Consider the following 16,177-nt stretch of genomic DNA (forward strand, 5'->3'; position numbering starts at 1 on the left):
TGGCGGGGCGGAGCGAGTCTGTCATCGGACACACCCAACTCCTTACACCGAGAAAAGATTTGTCCATTAATAAAATGTTGAACTTTATTTTAATGTAAATATAGCATAATCAATATTTTCCCAATTTCATTTTCACGGGACCAAATCGGTTACCGTAGACGTCACATCACTGGGAATTGCAGAAATGTAATTTGAATGCCGACAATTAAAAAGTGTTAACGCTGACAGTTCATGGCAGTTTTAAAAAGCTTCTAATTGTGACTTATTTTAAGTCGAATGACATCTTATCGCTCTCAAATAGGTAAAACTGCCGTTGTCAAGTGTAACCACCAGAGGGTGCTACGAATGGAGACGAACCTAGTAAACTGTAATTGTCCATTTCAACCACTAGGGGGCAGCATTTTTACTTTCTTATCATCACATGATAGGTGCAACTAACAGGGGCGGAATTGTGGGATTGCTCTTTGTTTCAATTTATGATTGATTCATTATCCTGAGAAAAAAAAATGAATGAACGAGAGTATCCCAAGCACTTTCTGCTATTCAAAGTCAAAGTCAAAGAATATGGCACATTTTAATTCCTGCATCTCTTTTGACAATATGATAGGTCAAGTATGCATTAATCTATTTTCTATACCACTTGTACTAATTAGGGTCATACAGTACGTGAGTTACAGCCTATCCTAGTTGACTTTGGGCAAGACATCCTGGACTGGGCACCAGTTAATAGCAAGGCACATAGAAATATAAATTAAACATTTGTAGTTACATAATACTATGTCAAACATAAACAATTCAAAGCAATTTGATGTAATTGTGTCTAAAGGAGTAACAGCATCCTTGTTCATCCATTTTGCTTGTTAATGTTGCAAACGTTGAATTTTAGATCCATGAACACAAACCCAGAATTAGACAGTAACACCTACATTTCCACTTTACACGCAGAATGGCATCACAGCTTGGACATGGCGTCCATAAACAATGCAACTAGAAGTAACAGGGTGTGATGTGCTGTACTGTATTCAAATGTCATAATTACGGAACTTCTGCAGCAAATAAGATGGTGAGTCAGCAGCCCAGCGGAAGCGGCGGTGGTAGTAGTAATCACCTAGATAATGACAATAAAATGTTATTATTTTTTTCAAGAAATTAAAACTGCTCTTACAACAGATACACTACTCCCAAAAAGATTTCAAGATATACGTAAAATGCATCTAACTTTTACAGGTGAACTGAATTTGACCCTCTTAAAGCTTTTGAATGCACATTCTCGACAGCTTGTTTTAGTCTAGAGATGAAAGGCTTAGGTTCATCCTGAAACTTCACCCAAAAGCCGAACATCTCTATCTTCCTTTTTGTGAGTACAGTAGCCTCTATCGCCACTTGGTTTAGAGGACACATGATTTAACAAGAAAAATAATCAAATTAAAAATGGTATTGACATCCACTATTGTATGAATATAGCTGAATGATTAGGAATTACTTGAGGACAGCATTCCTTCACTTGAGGGCATCCCCGGTGCTTCCTGCTGAGAATGAAGATCCTCGGCATGCGTGATTGGTGTTTCTGCATTTGCAGCCTCCAGCATGGGTTCCTTCTTATTTTTCACAGCCCAATGCATTGACTGAAAACATTTTTCAAATTGATCACAATACTGGTTTCTCTTGCAAAAACTTACCACAGTGAAACACCACCTACCGTTTTTACAGAATCATTTAAGGCTTGCCAGTCATGGAATGGAATAGAAACTCCACTTCTCTTCCATAGATCATAGTTTTTTCTTTTGTCGTCATTGCATAAAACCTCTTTGGCTTCTTGTAGCTTTTGAAACTCTGCAACTGTCAGAAAGAAAATAAAGAAGTCCTGGTATAAGAGAGCATACTTTAAAAAGAAATAAACTCAACACAAATATAATCCTCTTTAAATAACATATTATATACAGCTATTATTTGGGATTTTGGGAAAAAAATATCAGAGCAGTTTAACAGTTATACCTGCGTTGGGGTTATCTTGGTGTTTGTCTGGGTGGCATGCCAAGGCTCTAATCTTGTATTCGTTGATAATCTGTTCAGTCTACAATAAAAATAAAAATAAATGCTGTCAAAATGCTGTAATACTCTTGATGCACATAATATCTTAATTCCAACTTTCAGTTGACATTTTCTCAACTTTTGTGGTACACAATTTGCCATGAACTGAACATTACCGACAACAACTTACCGATGATAATTCATCGCATCCTAATAAAGCGTAATAATCTTCCAAATCTTCAGGTCTGCAGTTCAAAACGGCCTCCATTAAACAATGTGATGATTTCGAAGGGAGAAGTTAAAATATCAGCAGCAACCCGCTTTCGTTGACGCTGCCCTCTTGCCACACGTTGTCACGGAGATCCTCGGATTCAAATGAATCCTAATTTCGTGAAATATTTGGGGGTCTCAGAGTGGGAAAGCGGACTGTAATTGCTACCATATGACGTATGATGCATTTGAGTGACTCATCCTACTCTCCAACACATGACGAATTTTAAAGGGACATCGATGTAAATTCTACACACAAGAAAAATGACCAGATAAAGTTCATATTGTGACACGTAAGGCTTTCTGATTTCCCCCCCAAAATAAATAGACTGTTGGGAAACGATCGATACCGATACAAATACGTATAATACGTACAGGATTTGTTATGTTGTCCAAATTGTCCGAGAGTTCCTGAACGCAGCATTTTTTTTGTTATGGTTTCATTTTCGTGACGTAAGGGGATGGACGTTCCTGTTGCTACTACTGGATGAGAGTACGTCACGTGACCTATGCAAATGAGCCAGCTGTCCTCAGGGGAGGGATCTGCTCCCTCAGCTCAGCGGGCTCTGCGGGCTAAAGATGGCGGACGGAGAGAACAGTCTGGGAAAGGCCTTGTCGGGCGCATCCGATATGGACGAGCCCGCCGCTAAAAAGTCCAAAATTACCCTGACGAGCAGCTACGGCCACAAAGTCACTGACGCTAAAGAATTCCCTTGCATGTCTGGAGTCACGGAGGGTTGGGGGGCGGCGGTGAATTGTGACCAGCCAGCGGAGAAGGAACCCAAGCCGGCGATGGCGGTAGAGCAGGCCCCAGGAGCGCAAGGCGGAGATAACAATGGCCTGGGACTGCTCGTCTCCAATCCTTTTAAGTCCGCCGTCGAACCAGACGACAGCGCCGTGCTCGGGACATTCGAGGCCAGTGCCGGTAGGTAAAGAGGCAGCCGTTGTTAACCCACCAAGCGCCTTTTCTCCGGCGGGTGCACGTTTTACCAAATCGAAGGAAATTTCATTTTTAAACTGAAAAAGGATCGCTCCACTTTTTCCTCCGATAACCAAACTGTACCTGGTGGCAGAATTTTCCTGACAATGACACGTAAGCGAGAAGGAAAATGTCTATGGGAGACATAACAGGAGTTTTCATTGACTTCATTGACTTCATTGAGAGGTAGAAAGCAGAGGGAAGAATCCCTTGTCAGCTCCTTCACTTCCCGGACGTTGAAGGGATGCTACCAAGCCGCGGTTGAAATGTCGGAAAAAAGTCGGTACCGATACCGCGGTCGGCAGTTTCACCTTTCAGACTTTAAACACTGCGTCAATACTTCGCTTGAAACTTTCCTCTGACTGGGCTGTGATACATGACTCGGGTAGGCGGTTCCAGCTATTAACTACACGGGTAGAGAGAGTGGCGTCACCATGGATGCGTAACCTCCTCGGTTTGTATAGCTTCAAACTGTGACCACGTGTCGAAGTATCATTATTTAAGATGAAATACTCCCTCAGGTCTTCACCAAGTTCGCCTCGGAGAATGCGCCGGGTATATATCAGATCTCCTCGGTGACGACGGTAGGCCAGAGAGAAGAGATTCAACTGTTCCAGTCGATCTTCGTAGGAAAGCTGGTGAAGTTTTGCGACTGTTTTCGTACCGCGACGTTGAACTCGCTCCAGCATATCGGATTCGTACTTGGTCAATGGGAATACTGCAGGCAGTCCGTACTCAAGAATGGGACGCACGTGAGAGATAAACAGGGGTCTGAAAATCGCAGGAGTCATACGGGCAAAAGACCGTCTGATGGATCCAAACATCCTGGTGGCAGCGGTGACCTTCTTCGTGGTGTCAAGACTAGTCTTTAGGTCTGACGACACTATGACACCAAGGTCCTTCTCACTTGTGGTGTTTTTAAGGAGATATCCTCCAATATGGTACGCCCCGAGTGGATTCTGAGTTCCCATGGAGAGCACTGAACATTTGGCATGGTTTATTGGAAGCAGCCATTTTTCCGTCCAACTTTGGAGCCTATCTAACACGTCTTGGAAACGGTCAGCATCCTCGACGCTAGTAACTTCAGCCCAAAGTTTTAAATCATCCGCGTACAGTAAACACTCAATGTTCAGTTCTTGCGGGAGATCGTTGACATAGAGCTTGAAGAGTTCGGGTCCAAGGACCGATCCTTGTGGCACTCCACTAGACATAAGCACAGGCGCTGAGTATGCGTCGTTGACTTTCACTCGCATATAACGTCCTTCCAGAAAGTCAGCAATCCAGGATAAGATCTTCCCAGTTACACCAACCCTTTGGAGTTTAAGCAGGAGACGCATGTGAGGTACTCTGTCAAAGGCTTTGCTAAAGTCCACGAAAATGACATCAAGGCATTTACCAGCGTCGACGGCAGCTACCCACTTCTCTCTGGCTACTAAGAGATTCGATACACAGGAACGTCCTTTCTGGAAACCATGCTGAGCAGCAGTTAGCACGTCAAGCTCGTTCAGGTGATTTTGTAGAGCCCGCTTTAGTAGTTTTTCCATGACCTTACAAACGATCGAGGTCAGACATATGGGTCTGTAATTTGTCGGATCATGGCGAGCTCCTCCCTTGAATATCGGTTTGACTGTGCCGATTTTCCAGTCGACAGGTAGACGTCCGGTTTCCAAAGAAAGCTGGAGTATGTGTCGGACGGGTTCTGCAATATGCTCGACAATAGTTCTGAGGAAAGCTGGGTGCATCTCATCTGGCACAGGAGAGGAGTCCGGCCGTAACTCCAGAAGTGCTTTCATAACATTTTCTCGCTCAAATACAAGATGGTGGAAGCCTGAGTCAGGAACAGGAATATGGGAATCCAGGATCTGCGGCTCGACGGTATACACAGAGGCGTATTGTGAGCCGAGTGATTCAGCTTTTTCGGCATCCTGGAGAAGGAGATCCTCAGAACCCGGGGAACGAAGGGGAGGTATGCCGCTTCCTGCCTTGGTCCTTCTCTTCAAATAAGCGAACAGGAGCTTTGGGGAAGTCTTGGATGTCTCCGCCAGACGCAGTTCATATTCGGTTCGTTTTTTCCGCTTCATTTGTGTGCACCGATTTCGAACTATTTTGTAGCGATCATAGTCCACGGGAGATTGAGACAGTTTGAATCGATCCCATAGTTTACGACGACTTTTCAGCAAGAGTCTTAGTTCACCATCAAACCAAGGAGGACCTTTGGTGAAGGTTCGTTTCCGAGAAATTGGCACATGCTCCTCCACAAGAAGTTCAAGTTTGGAACGAAACAGGGTCCAGGCATCTTCGAGTTCGAGATGAGACGGAATACTCCAGTCTGTTTGAGCAGCAGCTTCCTGAAGAGTGGGTTGATTTGTACGCCAATAATTTCGACGAGGTCTACCAGAATCGTTAATTGATGCACAACCGCTCCAGTGAAAGGAAATTGTACAGTGATCACTTCTCCCGATTGGCAGCGAACATTGCAATTTGTCGATGTCAGTTGGGGACGCTGTTAAAACAAGATCCAGGATGTTTGAGGTTTGACCAGGAAACATACGGGTTGGAGACATGACATGCTGGGTCAAATTGCAGTCGAGGATTGTATCAAGCAGTTGGGCATCGAAAGTTCCTTGATCTAGGTTACAGTGGAGGCTGTCCCATTCAATAGCGGGCGCATTAAAGTCACCGACAATCAGACAGTCTCTGCCTCTCCCGTGACATCGAAGTTGATCTAGTAGCTCAAGCTCAGTTCCTTGAGCAGACGGGCTTCTATAGATGACGCCAACTGTAACTGATTTGCGCCCATTGTTGACGCGGCACCATAGGGTTTCAATTCCGTTGTCAGCATCGCAGTTGGTTACTATCGAGTGGACACGAAGTTCCGCTTTCCAGTAAAGGATGACACCGCCACCAGTTCGGTGTTCGGGACGATCGGACCGGGTTAGGAGGTAACCTGGAAGCTGGATCTCAGAATCAGCGATCTCTGGGGTTAACCACGTTTCCGTGAAAGCAAGCAGGTCAGGATGTTGTTCCTCTACAAGGAGTTCAATGTCATCTAATTTGTTACGAATGCTTCTAACGTTGGCCGTGATCACCCTTAATCCCAAAGGCGATGTTAATGCTTCGGGATAAAGGTAATCGGTCTCCAGGTCTCTCTGGTCCTCTTCTGAACAACGCGAAAATCCACAATGCGTAGATCAGTTTCACCGGCTGCACGGCGAGTACGAAGTTCAGTGACTGCATCTTTCATTTTGATTCGATCCTCCGGCGATAGGTCACGCAGCACATAGAACTTTTCACCTTTCAGGCGAAAGGTTCTTTTGAGAACGCGGTGGCATTCCGCTTCGTTGTTAAGTACGAGTTTCAGCGGGCGCGTTTTTGAGCAGTCCTCCGATTTGCGTCCAAGCCTGTAAGCTGAGATAACGTGTATCCCTTCTTCACCTTCGTCAAACATGAGTGACACCATACGTTGGAGAAATGTTTGATCGTCAACAATTCTCTCGGCCGAAGATTCTTTCAAAGATTCCGGGGCATTCACAATTATCAAACATCTTTCACGAGGTGGAATAGACGGGTTGGCTCTGCAGTTTTCGGCTGCCTGATGCTTGGAGTTTTCAGTCACCTGTTTTTGTAGCGCTGAGAGTTTGTCTAAGACAGTTTGCATCTGAGAGCTGACATTCGGAGCTTTTGGTTTGTGTTTCTTGTTCCGTACAAGAATAAAATCATCTTCTTCTTCTTCTTCTTCTTCTTCTTCTTCTTCTTCTTTGGGCGCGTCGGGATCTGGGCTTGCAGCAACAGCGGCGTAGGTTGCCTTTGGAGCAGGCTGTTTTAGGACTGTGGGTGCTGTCAGGGTGGAGATATCCGGCTCTGAGTTACACTTTGTCAATGGCGTTGTCGTAGAGCAGGATGAGGTAGGAAAGGTGACCCGAACCGGGGAGCAGTCTGCAGAGCGCAAAACTTGAGTTACGGGAGCGTTTTGGGGAGTGAGTGGTGGAAGTCCTGACTTTACGCGCATATCGCTAAATACACACTGACAGTGGTCACAGAGGAAGTTCACAGCCGAGGAGGTTACCATCCGTAGGCATTCATATTCCGCCTTCTCAATACCGCAACAGGCGATGTGAATCCATCCGTCGCACAGACTGCACTGGACGGCCTTCGACTTTGTGGTTACTCCACGAGCACATTTAGCACATTTGGTCTTCATGATTATCTTCGGCGTCGTCGAACTTCGGTTGCAAGTAGAAAATAAAAATATTTCTCTTGGGGGCAGTATAATGCACCAGTGACATGCGGTGAGGCCTTAATGAAGGCTTTCATGAATGGACTTGTTCCCACGAGACACCGAACTTAAAGCGACGTAGCATTTGTTAGCTGGCATGACTTTAGTCCACACCCACTTCCATAAGGGAGTCACCCGCCGACATTATTTTATACATCCCTATGTATCAGATGGAACTGGCCGTGTAAACTACCACTCTAAACGTATATTTAGCGATGTCCCCCGCACTTGTTTAATAGTTCTTGCGTTGTCTGCACTCAGGTCTCATTGGGTGTGTCGATCGCCCCGCCAATGGCTTTGCTGTCACGCCCGAGCATGTCACGGAGGAGGATGACAGATCCTCGCATGCCAGCTCCAGCGACTGGGCACCTCAACCACATATAGGTGCCCGGGTTGAATTTGAGCACCCTATATCGATTTATGATCATTTGGAATGCATGGCGTGCTGAGTTCTCGTCATTTTGACCAGGTTCCTACAGTTTCATCCAGCAGCACATAAGAGAAACTGACCCTCGGACCATTCTGAGGGAGTTGCTGCCCGAGACTGTACTCCCGCCGGATTTAGATGACATGACATTGTGGCAGATCATCATCAACATCTCAGAACCTCCTAAAAGAAAAAAAAGGAAGGATATCAACACCTTGGAAGATGTGGTCAGGCTACTCCATGAAAGTAAAAGAATTCTGGTGCTGACTGGTGCCGGGGTATGTGTCTTGGATTTGTACTCACTTAGTCTCAGCCGCACATGAAAAGTAGTTGCCAAATCCTGCACCCTGCCCGAGAGTTTGGTCGGGTTCCGCTGCGTCAGTAACCTTAAAATCAATGCAAACATATTTCGTTTGGATTTGAAATCGACCTTTTGTGACACACCTTGTATGTTCCAGACCCACCCAGAAAACAATACATACCAAAGAGTCTATTGTTCATGATTTTATGGGCTTACTAAATTTAAATTCTCTGCTCTTCCTTCAGGTGTCCGTTTCGTGCGGGATACCAGATTTCCGCTCCAGAGATGGAATTTATGCCCGTCTTGCTGTTGACTTTCCTGATCTTCCAGACCCACAGTCTATGTTTGACATTGAGTACTTCCAAAGAGACCCAAGGCCATTTTTCAAATTTGCTAAGGTTTGCTTAATGTATGTTTATTCTTACGAAGCCAGTACAGGTGTGAATTGTGGGTCCCGTTTTGCTCGCAAGTTCTCAGTGCATGGTCTTTGTCACAGGAGATCTACCCGGGTCAGTTCCAGCCTTCGCCCTGTCACAAGTTCATATCGATGCTGGACAAGCAGGGCAAGTTGCTGCGTAACTACACGCAAAATATCGATACGTTAGAACAAGTGGCGGGAGTTCAGCGAATCATCCAGTGTCACGGTAGGTGGCAACGTTAACAGCTCGAGATTATTTGTGAGGGAAATCACAAAGTTTCAAAAAGTCTAACAATGACTCTTTCAGGGTCATTTGCAACTGCTTCCTGTCTCATCTGTAAATACAAAGTGGATTGTGAAGCTATAAGGGAGGACATCTTTAACCAGGTATGTGTGTTGACATTTATTCCACGGCCCGACCACTAAGAATTCTTTGAGGCTGACATTTGGGGGGAAAAAAGTGATTAATCAATATATTAGCTTACTGTTTTGTCACTTGCAACAACTATATGGATTTACTGTATACCACTTTAGATTTAAAACAAAACCTCTTCTTACATTATGTTCCATTTTCAAAAAAAAACTTTTTTTTTTTTTTTTGCAGCGGGTCCCTCATTGCCCCCGGTGTCTGGATGTTCCTTTAGCAATAATGAAACCAGACATCGTCTTTTTTGGAGAGAATCTTCCAGAAATGTTTCACAGAGCCATGAAGGAGGACAAGGACGAGGTGGATCTTCTAATAGTTATCGGGTCTTCACTTAAAGTCCGACCAGTCGCCCTCATCCCAAGTATGCTCTCGCCCAGGCTAGTAGATATATTTGTGCGCAAATGTTTTCAGCGGCTTAACCCCCACCCCCCAACCCCCCTATCCAGACTCGATTCCTCATGAAGTGCCTCAGGTCTTGATCAATCGGGAGCAGCTGCCTCACCTCAACTTTGACGTGGAGCTGCTCGGCGACTGCGACGTCATCGTCAATGAGCTCTGTCATCGACTGGCCGGGGACTTTGAGCAGCTCTGCTACAACACCGTAAGACTCACCGAGATCACGGAGAAACCTCCCCGGTTAGCGGAGCAGCCACCGTGCGAGGACCTGTCCGCCGCAGACGACCGAACGCCAGAGGAGCCCAGGCGGCACAGTACAGACTCGGTCCGAACGCCTTCGCCGCACAGTCCGAATGTCACAGAAACTGGCGGTCACGTCGCGCCGCCGGAGCCTTGTCCTGACGCTCAGTGTCCCAGCGAAGACAACTCTGAGCCCAACCGGTTCTCACTCAACGATGCAACTAGAGAAGAGACCACGGAAGAAAGGAGTCAATCTTCCCACCATGAATTTCGGCGGAGGTGCTGGATGAATCGCATCAGCCGAAGTCCAATCAGCAAGCGCCTTGACAGTAAGTCACAACCTTAGTAGAGATCACTGCTGTGTCAATTTGGATCACTCTTTGCTACTTATTTGAATGTTTTTTTAGTTAACGGTTTTGTTATTTGCGAAGAGTTTTCCCAAAAATAGCCAGTGTGCGCTTGAGCTATTCACAGAAGGATAAAACAAAGACGTGGCCATTAAATTCATTCTGCATGTGACCTACAGCGGGCCAGTACCTGTTCCAAGCACCGCATCACTACATCTTCCATGGCGCCGAAGTTTACTCCGACTCCGAGGACGAGACGTCAAGCTCATGCGAAAGTGACAGCGAAGAGTCGGAATGCAGCGGCGACGAGGGAGGGGAGATCAGCGAGCCGGAGGACGCCGACGGAGCGGCCTGCCTCAGAGACACAATACAAGACACTTTGACCAATGAGGCTATGTCGACTTTGCAGACGGACAATACAGCTGAACAAACTCACAGCAGCACACACTTTTAAAGTATACATTTGACTAAGCACTCATTGTCTTTTTACATATGTATATGTATACATATAAGCTCTTTCATATATATTTTTTGACTCATGCGACTATCGTCTTTCATCAAATCGTGTGGCAACTTATGTGAATACGGAATTTTTTTAGCCACTCATTGTCATTTTTTTTGTGTTCTTGTATGGAAATGCATCAGTTCATCTACTGCAACTTCTGACTAAAGACAGCAGTTTAAGCTTTAAGTCATGACTGTCATCATAATGTGACATTAACTGTGGCGTGACGTGATGTTTTTGCAACGGTTTTATGTCACGGTAGCATGAACATTTTTGGTCAAAATCCTGCTAAGACGTACCCTCCAATGTCTTACTTGAACATTTTGGCTAACCTGAACACAAACAATTCAACTCCGATGAGTGTAAATGCAGCAGATGACAGTCCTCTTTAAGTTTAAAACCAAAGAACATTTCATCTGAGATCGGAATTCGATATAAGCTTTGTAATATATTCCTCGTGTCAATTGAGTCTCGGAGAGATGATTGAAAAGGTGTTTCCTTCAGACGCGGCAGCTACTTTTTATGGTCAAGCCTCTTATTTTTATACTCAGCTTTGAGACATACTCTGGCCCAGAGTAGATGATGGTCTTTCTGTACAAAGTTGTCGTTTGCTTTATTACAAAGCCTTACTATGTTCCATCAAGGTGGGGGTGGGGCGATAAAATGCCATCATCGTGAAACCGATCGTTGCTCTTATTTTTCATGGACTATAAGTGGTGTTATAATAATAATAGGAGTATTCTCTTAGCGCTCGAGCCTGCTGCATGTAAACATGTTGGTCGGCTGGTGAGATTTATGTGAGCCTGGTGCCAACATCATTCACATGCTATTTCAGTCTACGATTGAAGAGTACGGTTTGCCGCCATTTAAATTGTTTTTTTCTTCTGGGGTTCTCAGTAAAAAGTTTGGAAAAACAAGGAGTCACTCATCTGTTATTTTTCACACCTTCACACAAAATTGATTTTTGCCTGGACCCAATAAAATTGCCACATCAACATATAATGTACATTTATGAGAAAGGGCACACAGCACCTGAATTGACTATGGTCATTCACCCAAAAAAAATGTGTCTGATAATTGGTTAATTATCTTCACTTAATAGGCAAAATAAAAACGGTCCTAGTTCAAATAGAATTTTGTTTATCATAGAATGACTGAAAGAATCACAAAGGAGTAGAACTGGCAAATGTTTACGTAAACGTATTTTAAATGAGTTACCCCCTCTAAAAAAATACAACATTAATAAATAAGAATTTATGCTAATATACGTTTGTTTTGCATTTGTTGAATCGAGACAAACTGTTGCCGTTTGCACGCCGAGCCAGTTGTTGGTGGTAACGCGCCGTCTCGTCGTACCCCTTCACATAGATGACGTTACAAAGAAGAAGACCGTCACGACAATGTCGTAAAAATCCCGTCATCAACAACGCCAAGCTGAAAACAGACAGACTCGGGTGCTTGATGATGCACTTGTCGATATCGAAAGTACGTCCACAGCTTTAAATGCCAGGTATCGGTTCACGGCGAAGTTTGGAATGGAGGCTATGGAAGATGATTGTTCGGACGTAAAAGATGACCATAATCATAACTACTGTACGGCCAGTGAGGTCCAGAAGAGTTCAAGCGGACAACTCTGCGACCTAACTCCGATCCAGCAGCCTGTCTGCTTGGCGGTACCGGGAGGTGAAGCGGGGTCAGTTCGGACGGGTTTACTATGCCGAAGCGCATCGGGTTCGGAGTTCATGGACTCGGACTCGGGCAGCGAGTGCAGCGACGTCGGTGGCGAGACCGAATGCGCGACGCCGGGCGGCGCCTCTGGCCAAGACAAACTCACTCTCGACTCGACTTCAAAGTACCGTACGTTAACGTTCTTCCTGTACATTCACACCCTTATAATGTCTGTGATTATAAACCATCATAATAAATAACAAACGGTAACCCTTGCCATGTTCTTTTTCCTTTGTAGTTGTCGATGCCATGGCCGTGGAAGACTACCGCAACAACCACTGGCCAAACCTGGAGAAGGCCATTGAGCGCCTTCTCATCCAAAATCCCACAGACCACATCTCTGTTTCATACTCTCAAATATACAGGTAAATAATGATCTGCAAAGAGCTCACTAAAGATGGGCTATTGTGATTTCCTAAGTATGTGGAAGCGTTAAGTGTGGCGAAAGCTACAATCAACAATATGTTTTCTAATCAATATTATCGGCAGAAATAACGGGCCCTTGTATGTTTTGTTTCTTTCCGCAGTTACGTCTACAAATGTGTTTGCCAGCAACACTCCGAGCTGCTCTACAATGATCTGAAATCCAAAATAGCAAATCATCTACAGCGGGTATCCTCTGAGCTGAACGTAAGCTAAGCGAAACATTTCGATGCAAATACAGAAGTTCTGTCTCTCCGGAGTGTCTCCCAACCCATCAAGTGCAAAATGAAACCAAATTATATATTTATATTGTTTCTAGGAGGTCCCACTTGAAAACCTGATTGAAAGCTTCAACACCGCCCTGACACAATACATCACATCTCTTCAGTGTATTGTCCCAGTGTTTATGTATTTGGTAAGTAACTGACACTGACAGAATGCGGTATTTCTTTCTAGGGATGTGCGAGTAACATACCTTATTTCACAGTAGTGGTAATCAGGATGTTGGCCGATTCGAGGCAGTTTGATGATCAGAACCTAGAAATGAGTAGAATAGAAAATTGACATCAATTTCATGCAATTGAATGAAAATGTCTCTATTGTTATATGAGGTTTTTTTTTTTTCTTTTTTTAAATGTATCAAAAGTACTAATGGTATCGGTGCTTAGTATCTGTGACTACTTGCACAGCTATCAATTTGAAAAAAGTGGTACCGAACATCACTAATATTTTCCATTCCTTCATCTGGCATTACAATGCTGTTCTCCGTTTGACATGCATATTTTTGACAATAAACACACGCGTATACAAAATAGACCCCAATTTCTGCATGATTGTTTTCAGAACAAGTTCTACATTGAATCCAAGCTCCATCGTGACCTGAATCAGGATCTGATGAACCTATTTGCTGATCACGTGGCGGGGAAATATGTCGACACACTGTTGCGTGAGTACCTTGCTGTTTGCGTGAATATGGGAAAATCCCGAGAGTGCGTCTGGAACGATGCAGCCTCATTCCAAAATGGACTAAATACATTTTTGAGCACAGATGCTCCTCATTGGGCGGAATTGCTCAAAGACACTGTGGGTGTGCCAAGCATGTGACCTTTATATTCCAAAAGACTTTGAGGTTGTAATTAGGATTAAGAAATGACTGGAATGCGGACGTATGTGGTTTCGTACAGTTAATCTTGGGAGTTTGTGGAGATAATGAACACAATCCATTTTGGAATAAGGCTGCTGGTTTCCTTTGCTTGTTTTTGGGGCAAAATTGTCACTGACTTCTCAAGCTTTTTTCTTTCAGCTCTTCTTATTAAAGCACACACAGTGCCCTTCAAAGTACAGCCGTCTACCATGGCCAGTGTGGTCAAAGGCCTCCACAGCCTCCGACCAGGTGTGCAAGCGTAAAACAAAGTTGTTACACTGTGTGTGCGCGCGCGTCAAGTAAGTTGCATAAACCCTCCATAACATTTATCATTTTAAAATTCTTTTGTAGAGTGGTCCCAGTTGGCACCTGCTCTCTTCTCTGACTTTATTCCTCTAATCAACCCTCCCGCTCTGGAATCTCTGCTATTGGACTACGCCGCTAATGACCAGAAGCTCCAAATGGAGCTTTCAATGAACGGTTTTCAACGGTTAGTTGCGGACTGGAGAACAGTGTGGTCGATAAAATCGATAAAGCTCAAACCAAATTTCATAGTTGTTTCTACTACCTTTACAATTCAGTTTAAAAAAAACAAATATTTTAGAGGTCAAGTACAATTAAATAATGCGGTTGCAAAAATGTGTTTTTGTTTCTCAGGGGTGATCAGTCTCGCAAGAGGGCCAACGATGACTTCTGAGTGGAAAGTGGGGATCTGCATTTAAACGACCCAACGGCCTCACTGAAGGACAAGGTTCAGAATTGGCTCACGGTTGACGTAGCATCAGAGTCGGGACGGAGCTTGTGTAAAAGGGAATTGCGGAAAGCCGGAGCCAGGGGGTGACGCACTTCTGCCCCTACGTCACACCAGAAGGCGGAGTGGACAATGTCATGCCACGGCATGTGTCAACAGGCACATGTACACACAGTGGAGGCTCATACATCTTGACAGTTTTGTGTCTGACGTGCTTAAAACTGCATGAACCAGGCGGGCCTATATTCCTGTGCCTCCCACTTGTTTATACAATCCGAGAGGACCGTTTTTCCAAAAACCGGTGACACTGATTGTAGCGTTAACGGTTTCTGTCTTCATGGTGTCTGTTCTGATCAAATATTTCATTCCTAACATTACTCATAGAAATGTCTTGCAAATGATGGGGCTAACAAAAACTCGTGCTGCTAATCACCTATACCAGGAGTGTCAAACTCATTTTTTTCACGGGCCGCATTGTAGTCATAGCTTCTTTCGGAGGGCCATTATGACTGTCAACCCAAATAAATGTATGAGCACCTCATATTATAAACAGTAAAAACTACAAAACAAACTGACAAATAAGTCGTTTTCAAATCAGACGAGTAAAAACTGGTCAAATATTAAAAAAAAAGATATTAAAAGTGAAGACAATTTGCAATTCTAGTCACGACACACGAATTTGATGCACAATTTGTCTTCACGGGCCACAAAAAATGTGGTGGGACGTATCTGGCCCCCAGGCCTTGAGTTTGACACCTGTGACCTATACCATATGTATACCATACCAATCGTTTGGTTACACTTTATACTGTGAAGTTAGCAGCAAGAACACAAAAAGTGTGTCAAGAAATAGGAACTAAACTGTGATTCTACATCCATGTTGCTTTTGTGTTGGTATAAACCGAGCTACGATTCGAGTAACACCAAAGAGGATTGGCAGGAAAGTACTTAGTATTGATTCAAGCTAATGTTAAATATGCTTGTTTACTTATGTATCCAGATTATTTTTTTTATACAAACTATTTTTTTGTTTTTGTTATTGAATTCAAAATCTGCATGTAGGAAGGACTTTTTAGTCACTAGAGTGCCAGAGATCTTATTTGCCTTATATGCAAATATCACAACAATGTCCAGGTCGACATGAACAGTCTAAGGTTTTTCAAAACGTCTTTATGTACCTTTTTATTATGTCTGTTCCACATTAGATCTGATAAAGTTTTTTGAGTGGAAAAAAATGTGACAAACCTATCCTCTATATTGCCTGGTGAGTTGGACACTATCCCAATATTGGACTTTCAGAAAGAGGTTCGTGGTCAATTAAAAGGCACTTAAGAGACAAAAAAGAAAAATAAATACATTCTGGGATGATTCTTTTTGCACTTGAATGCTCATTTGGAGATGTCACAAACATTGGGGAAGGTTTGACCAGATTCCGTTTGTAAATGGCGTCAAGTCTCACTACTTAGCTGCAACATTAAGGCCAAGCAGATCTGTATAACCGAAAGAATTAAATA

At 44.0% G+C, this 16,177-nt stretch overlaps 3 protein-coding genes across 5 annotated transcripts; 2 read left to right on the plus strand and 1 right to left on the minus strand.

Moving 5' to 3' along the window:
- Nucleotides 1-555: 555 nt before the first annotated feature.
- Nucleotides 556-3,635, minus strand: dnajc12 (DnaJ (Hsp40) homolog, subfamily C, member 12). 2 transcript variants are annotated; one of them, XM_061284427.1, is made up of 5 exons: nucleotides 3,365-3,635; nucleotides 1,996-2,074; nucleotides 1,700-1,839; nucleotides 1,484-1,625; nucleotides 556-1,108 (listed from the first exon to the last, which is right to left on the minus strand). In XM_061284427.1, exons 1-5 carry the CDS (start codon nucleotides 3,458-3,460, stop codon nucleotides 1,023-1,025), a joined length of 543 nt encoding a protein of 180 aa, XP_061140411.1. In that variant the 5' UTR covers nucleotides 3,461-3,635; the 3' UTR covers nucleotides 556-1,022. The 2 variants fall into 2 exon arrangements, with proteins under 2 accessions (XP_061140411.1, XP_061140412.1); XM_061284428.1 differs by lacking the exon at nucleotides 3,365-3,635 and adding an exon at nucleotides 2,222-2,641.
- sirt1 (sirtuin 1) lies at nucleotides 2,834-11,534 on the plus strand. The gene is made up of 9 exons (XM_061284414.1): nucleotides 2,834-3,226; nucleotides 7,818-7,940; nucleotides 8,026-8,261; nucleotides 8,530-8,682; nucleotides 8,781-8,928; nucleotides 9,010-9,089; nucleotides 9,307-9,490; nucleotides 9,576-10,094; nucleotides 10,292-11,534. Exons 1-9 carry the CDS (start codon nucleotides 2,881-2,883, stop codon nucleotides 10,564-10,566), a joined length of 2,064 nt encoding a protein of 687 aa, XP_061140398.1. The 5' UTR covers nucleotides 2,834-2,880; the 3' UTR covers nucleotides 10,567-11,534.
- Nucleotides 11,535-12,005: 471 nt separating this feature from the next.
- cacul1 (CDK2 associated cullin domain 1) lies at nucleotides 12,006-16,031 on the plus strand. Of its 2 annotated transcripts, XM_061284425.1 has the most exons (8): nucleotides 12,007-12,474; nucleotides 12,584-12,710; nucleotides 12,873-12,975; nucleotides 13,088-13,183; nucleotides 13,612-13,714; nucleotides 14,072-14,161; nucleotides 14,264-14,402; nucleotides 14,570-16,031. In XM_061284425.1, exons 1-8 carry the CDS (start codon nucleotides 12,153-12,155, stop codon nucleotides 14,607-14,609), a joined length of 1,020 nt encoding a protein of 339 aa, XP_061140409.1. In that variant the 5' UTR covers nucleotides 12,007-12,152; the 3' UTR covers nucleotides 14,610-16,031. The 2 variants fall into 2 exon arrangements, with proteins under 2 accessions (XP_061140410.1, XP_061140409.1); XM_061284426.1 differs by lacking the exon at nucleotides 14,264-14,402 and having other exon boundaries at nucleotides 12,006-12,474; nucleotides 14,072-14,211.
- Nucleotides 16,032-16,177: the final 146 nt, after the last annotated feature.

The sequence above is a fragment of the Syngnathus typhle genome, linkage group LG8, assembly GCF_033458585.1.
Source record: "Syngnathus typhle isolate RoL2023-S1 ecotype Sweden linkage group LG8, RoL_Styp_1.0, whole genome shotgun sequence".
NCBI lineage: Eukaryota > Metazoa > Chordata > Actinopteri > Syngnathiformes > Syngnathidae > Syngnathus > Syngnathus typhle.